The sequence below is a fragment of the Pinus tabuliformis genome, chromosome 4_1, assembly GCF_031772625.1.
Source record: "Pinus tabuliformis cultivar Carrire ecotype Pingquan chromosome 4_1, CPIR1, whole genome shotgun sequence".
NCBI classification, from domain to species: domain Eukaryota; kingdom Viridiplantae; phylum Streptophyta; class Pinopsida; order Pinales; family Pinaceae; genus Pinus; species Pinus tabuliformis.
In genome coordinates this window covers 945,348,703-945,354,713 of record NC_142303.1, presented here as the reverse complement: position 1 = coordinate 945,354,713, position 6,011 = coordinate 945,348,703, and the positions used below count along the sequence as shown (strand labels likewise).

At 35.8% G+C, this 6,011-nt stretch overlaps 1 protein-coding gene and 1 long non-coding RNA gene across 2 annotated transcripts; one reads left to right on the top strand and one right to left on the bottom strand.

Moving 5' to 3' along the window:
* Positions 1-2,501: 2,501 nt before the first annotated feature.
* LOC149179256 (uncharacterized) lies at positions 2,502-3,407 on the top strand. Its single transcript, XM_089422404.1, has 3 exons — positions 2,502-2,948; positions 3,048-3,113; positions 3,276-3,407. The coding sequence occupies exons 1-3, from the start codon at positions 2,502-2,504 to the stop codon at positions 3,405-3,407; spliced, it is 645 nt and encodes a 214-aa protein (XP_089278530.1).
* Positions 3,408-5,198: 1,791 nt separating this feature from the next.
* Positions 5,199-5,693, bottom strand: LOC149179255 (uncharacterized). The gene is made up of 2 exons (XR_016258909.1): positions 5,371-5,693; positions 5,199-5,234 (listed from the first exon to the last, which is right to left on the bottom strand). It is a non-coding gene; the product is annotated as an uncharacterized LOC149179255 (long non-coding RNA).
* Between the last annotated feature and the right edge of the window lie 318 nt (positions 5,694-6,011).

The following is a 6,011-nucleotide window of genomic DNA, read 5'->3' as shown; positions in this document are numbered from 1 at the left end:
GTGGTGACACTATTCATTGGGAAAAAAAAATTGTTCTCATGACAGATCATAGCAGCCTCATAAACTTTTTGTAATGTACCTCCTGAGCCTACCTAAAGAAATAACTTATTAGGCTCCTATTCTTGTAAATTTTTCTTTGTTTACAAGTAAGATTTGACCATTGTCTTACATAATATCTTTATCGTGGCATGAACAAGTATTATTCCTGTCACTATACTCATTTCTTAACAGTTATACAATCTCATAATACCACATCCTTCTTTTATGCTTTACCAGATCTATGATGGGAACCCTTAGATTCATTTAAACAACTTATATATCAGAACAATCATTAAGTATGAAGGACTAATCATGGCATGCAACCTATAGAATCTTCTGATTAATCCACACCGACATTAATGGAGTATTATCTTATGTCTACTATGGCTAGCTTGGCCATGCATCATTATTATAATTAAGCATAATCAAGGTATTCTGACCAACCCTTGGTTCAACATGCATAACTAACTAGACTACCCTCATCGGAAGAAATTCATCTACTTATGAAATTAGAAGCATGATCCCCTAAGTGTCCCACATGCACCAGAGTTACCACCTGATGTTAGATTCAATAACTATCTTAACACTATTATATGACCATTTCAGATTAATGACTTCATGGAGACATTATGAAAATCATTAACATCAACACAATGTAGTCATCATTTTCCAACTCCTTAAGCTTAGTCAAAGGAATACTGTCATGCACATCAAGCCCACAGTAGATGCAATTATTCCATAATGCATAATATGAAGCATAGACAATTCTAACCTTAAGCTAAGCAAATGTATATATTTAATACCTCCAGCATAGAGTCCACCTTCAAGGAGACACATAAGTTAAAAGAGTAACAACATATACATTATTGCATCAACCCACATATTTCACATATTTCATTCCTCTATCAAATTATCTTATAAAAGCCCCCAACACAAAATAAATTTACTCATATATAATAACGAGTCGATCATGAGTAATATAACTCTTTGACACAAGTATTAACAACTAATTACTATGATTCCACCACTACTCAAATACTTTAAGTGTCACATACATAAGACTGCAATTATTTCCATACAGATAACACATCATCTATACAACTGAGCTACATGATTTAATCACTTCAAAATAAAGAAATAAACATAAGGGTGAGAAACCAACATACAAAACATTCCATGCATATGAAGCCAACTAAAACATCACTTGGAGAGCAGAGCACCACCACCCAACCATGAATCACCTTTGATTCCCCCCCGAGCTGAGGTTCTTGCCATGGATCAACTGCCTCCAATTGATCTATGCAATGGGTATTTAATACCCTCTTTCATGATATAGTTTCCATTAGTGGCATCTTGCTTTTATGGATTTTTCCATTTGCCTAGGTCATTTTATGAAAAAGCTCGCCTTTATCTCCCATGAGGCTTTTCCTCATAAAAGCTTGCCTTTATCTCCCGCAAATATTTTATGTTTTTTTCTTGATGGATATCTATCTCCAATCCATCCAAGCTTATCTAGAATCACATCTAGAAGCTTATCATGAAATATTTATCCCTATCCCATTCCTCAATGGGATTTGGCAAGAATCTCATCTCTTGGTGTCTCGCTTTTCCAAGTGATTTATTTATTAATTTATTCAATAATATATTTGTTTTCAATATTACATATCACACCTAGCTTTTCTCAGCTTAGGTTATAATAGGTTTACACACAAGGGAGGGTTGTTACAATTTTTCCATCAACCAAACTCAAATGCTCGACATGTGTGATAGACCGCATTCCTAAGCAAATTTGATTTTGAAATTAAGCATTTAAAGGGAAAGGAGAACCGGGTCGCTGATGCTTTAAGTCGAAGACTGAATTGTATCTATGAGATTTCCTTTAGCCAGATTAAATTTGAATTTTCAAATCAGATAAAAGAGGCTGCCTTGAAAGACCCATAATACCAATTTTTATGGCAGCAAGCAAAACATGAAAATATTTCTGAAAGAAATTTAGGATATTATGTTAATAGTGAAGACATGTTGTTGTATGGAAATTGCATTTACATACCAAATCAACAAATTGTTAAACGATTCATTTTAGATGAATATCACATAAATCCATATGTTGCACACCCGGGCTATCAAAAATTAATTACTGCATTAAGAAAATATTATTTTTGGTTGGGTATGAAATCAGAAACAACCCAATATTTGGCACAATGCTTGGAATGCCAACATGTGAAAGTTGAGCATTTGCATCCAGTTGGCTTGCTCCATCCTTTACCCATCCCTGAATGGAAATGGGAAATTGTGACCGTGGACTTTATCATTGGACTACCAAAATCAAAGAAGTAGAATGATTCTATAATGGTAGTGGTGGATAAATTGCTCATTTTATTCCAATCCAGTCCACTTATAAAACTATGCAAATAGCTGACATTTTCATGAGAGAAATTTTCAAGTTGCATGGAATTCCTAAGATGGTTATCTCAGACCGAGATGTAAAGTTCACCTCCGTGATTTGGAAGGCATTGTTCACTGGCCTAGGCACTCAGGGACAGTTTGGTATTGTCGATCATTCGCAAATGGATGGACAGATTGAACGCGTAAATCATGTGTTGGAGGACATGCTTAGAATGTATGTAATGCAACAACCCACAAAATGGGAAGAATACATACATTTGGTAAAGTTTGCGTACAATAATGCTTATCATGCATCATTGAAAATGAGTCCATTTGAAGTACTGTATGGAATAAAGTGTTGGGTATCATTCAATTGGAACAACTTAGAGGATAAGTTTATGTTGGGGCCAGATATGCTTAAAGACATGGAAACTACAGTGAAAAAGGTATTGACTAATTTAAAGGATGCTCAAGATCGACAGAAGAATTACGCTGATCAACGAAGATCATATCGAGAGTTCCAGGTGGGAGATAATGTGTACTTAAGGGTCAAGCCCAAGCGAAGCACCTTAAGATGCAGTGGATGTTCTAAACTAGCCCCACGATTTTGTGGTCCTTTCTAGATAATTGCACAAATTGGTCCAGTAGCTTATCAGCTAGCTTTACCCAGTCATATTTGTGTTCATAACGTATTCCATGTCTCCTTACTTAAAAATACATACATGATCCTAGCGACATAATTCAATGGCAAGATGTTCAAGTAGTGTAATAAAATAAATATAAGATTTTCTCTCTCATTTTTTTTGTTAGTCTTATAATTATAGACCCGATTATGAATGTATTGAATGCAGGTTGAACCAGATGGGGAATTCATGGTCGAACCCTTGTGTATTCTCAATCAGAGAGAAACCGTATTGCGAAGATCAGTTATCCCCCAGGTTAAGGTGCAATGGCAACACTTTAACCCTGAAGAGGCCACCTAGGAGGATGAACAAGTCACGCAAGAAGCTTACCCAGACCTATTCCGAGGAAAGCGAACACCGGGGATGGTGTTCCAATCGAGGGGGAGAAGATGTGATGACCCCTAGTAATTGTGGGATGTGATTTATTAGTTACTGTAGTTAAATAAATGGTCTCGAAAGTTCCTAGCGACATGGCTAAGACAAGGATATATATATGTTTTGATTTTTTTCATAATATAACATTTTATTTTGTGAACTATGGTTGAGGAGCAATGCTAGAGTAAGCATACCCCAGGTAGTTGGACAGTTGTGGGTAAGGTAGTGACCTACCCAAATTCCTTCTTGGAAATAAAAACTTACAAAAAAGGAGCCAAAAGGGTATGAGGAACCTGAGGCAAGGGAGGAAAAGAGAAAGTGCAGAGGAAGGAAAGACTAAAAAATATGGTTGGTCAGTAGAGTCTGTTTGGAGTTGTGGCTTAGACAAGTGATTCCTTGCTAAGTCTAGTAGAGACTAGATAACTTGGAAGGAAGTTTAGAAAGGCTTGTCCTGAGAAGTTGCCTAGGGAAGTTAAATCGAGGGAGAGGTGCAATGGAACCATTTCTCATCCTGGTGATTTACACGTTCACGAGGAAGAAAAAATAAGTATTTGTGAAATTCTGAGTGATTCTGGATATGTGAATATAAATAAAGAAACTATTAGTTATGCTTTCTTTTCTTAATACTATAAAGTATTATATTTTGAGTATTGTTGTAGGTTATTAAATAAACACATTTAACAGATACGAGAAAAGAAAAGGCTAGATAACCTATTGCTTGAAAATGCATACAATGTTCTAATTTTGTGTGAATAACTGAAATGAAAGAATAATTGAAAAGAAATATTATAGTGAAAACTGGGTTCCAGGGGTAAACTGTTTCATGGAATAAATAAATCAGATTGGAGCCAATAGAGCCAATAGTAGGCTAGTTATGAGTTATTAAATTTTAGTGTGACCAATGTAAAATATCTTAGTAGAATAACTATGAGGGTTTATAAGCAGAATTATGGAAATACAAACATATCTAAATAATTGAAACTATCTTCAGCTATCCGGAAGTGGTGTTTATCCCTCAGCTTCCCTGAGTAACATATTAACTATGGGACAACCGCAATAGTCCTTCTATCAAGGCGTAACTAGAAATGACAGAGTCTAATGTTCTACCACATATAAACACTTGAGTTAAAATAAAAAAAGTAGCATATTCATTTGTCAAATGTAGAAAACACGAGAAAAATAACAACAAGAATACTAAATCTCCAGTTCCAAAGTACTGTATTCAACTCAAAATACAACAGTAATTACAATGGCTCTGTTATGATAACACCCCCAGTTTATACAGGAATTTGAATAAATTACACAGTTAACTTAACGTATATAAACCCCAAATTTGGTACCAGCATTCACATAATTTATACAGTAATCCAAAATGTACCAATGAACGTTATTAACTAGGAGCGGATTAAAAACCAAAACATATAATTTAACAGACATACTTGCCATTTGTATCGAGAGCAAATAATTTAATTGAAACAAGTTCTGTTAACCATAAATGGAAAGTTGAAACAAAACTGACATGTCCGCTAATGGATTCGTTGTAACTATAATGCGAACAACGATTGCTACAGGTTAAAACCTGAACCCTCCTATTTTTTCACTGCAACATTTAACATTACACCGGTGGAACCCTCTAAGAGTAACCAACAATACTTGAAGATCAGTTCAACGAATAGGGTGCTAGAACCATTGTGTCATTGCTAAGGAAAGACAATAGTCATTGCTAAGGAAAGACAATAGAAGGTCAAGTACCTAGAAGCGGAAATGAGAAAGAATGCCACGAGATTAAGAAACTGAAAGATTAACTGATAAATAACTACATAAATGCCTTTTGATTTATGAAAGAAAAACAACAGAGACACTTGACTCTGTGAAGTAGGGCACCCACTGAGCAATGTAAGCCATAGATGATGAAAACACTATGAAAATAAGGAAATTGTTGACAGGTAGAAAACTCCATTCGCCAGCGAACATCCTCTGCAGCATACCCTCGTCGGTCATTTCATTGTTGAGCAATGAGCAACAGTTAGTTAAGAAATTGTAGGAAAAAGAAAAAAATAAAGCTCTGCCAGAAACGTCAGGAAGGTCTGTAAACTTAGGCAAGCTCATCTTATTGTAGTCACAAAAAAAAGGAGAAGGCACATAGTTAACGAGTGGATTTTCTTGGAAAACTGACTGAAACCCTGCGCTAGGTAACTCCAAAACCCTTTGGTGAACAAAGCGAATAAGACGAGACTAGAGCCAGTGAGTTGGGTGGTTACCAAAAGCCCCCTCCATCAGATCGCCTCCGTCCATTGCACGGGATCAATGCAGGACCATAGATTTGATCCAAATCTCAAGGTAAGGACACCCAGGTGGAGGGTTAGTACATATGCTCTAGAAGTTTTCCAATCCCAACCTGCGATAGTAACTAGGGTGGGGGTAAATGATAGGTGAGGTTGATTATGTGTTATCACATAGTGTGTGGGCAATGAAGGATGGTATACTTTAATATGTGTACAATACCTAATGTATATAAAAAAAGATGAA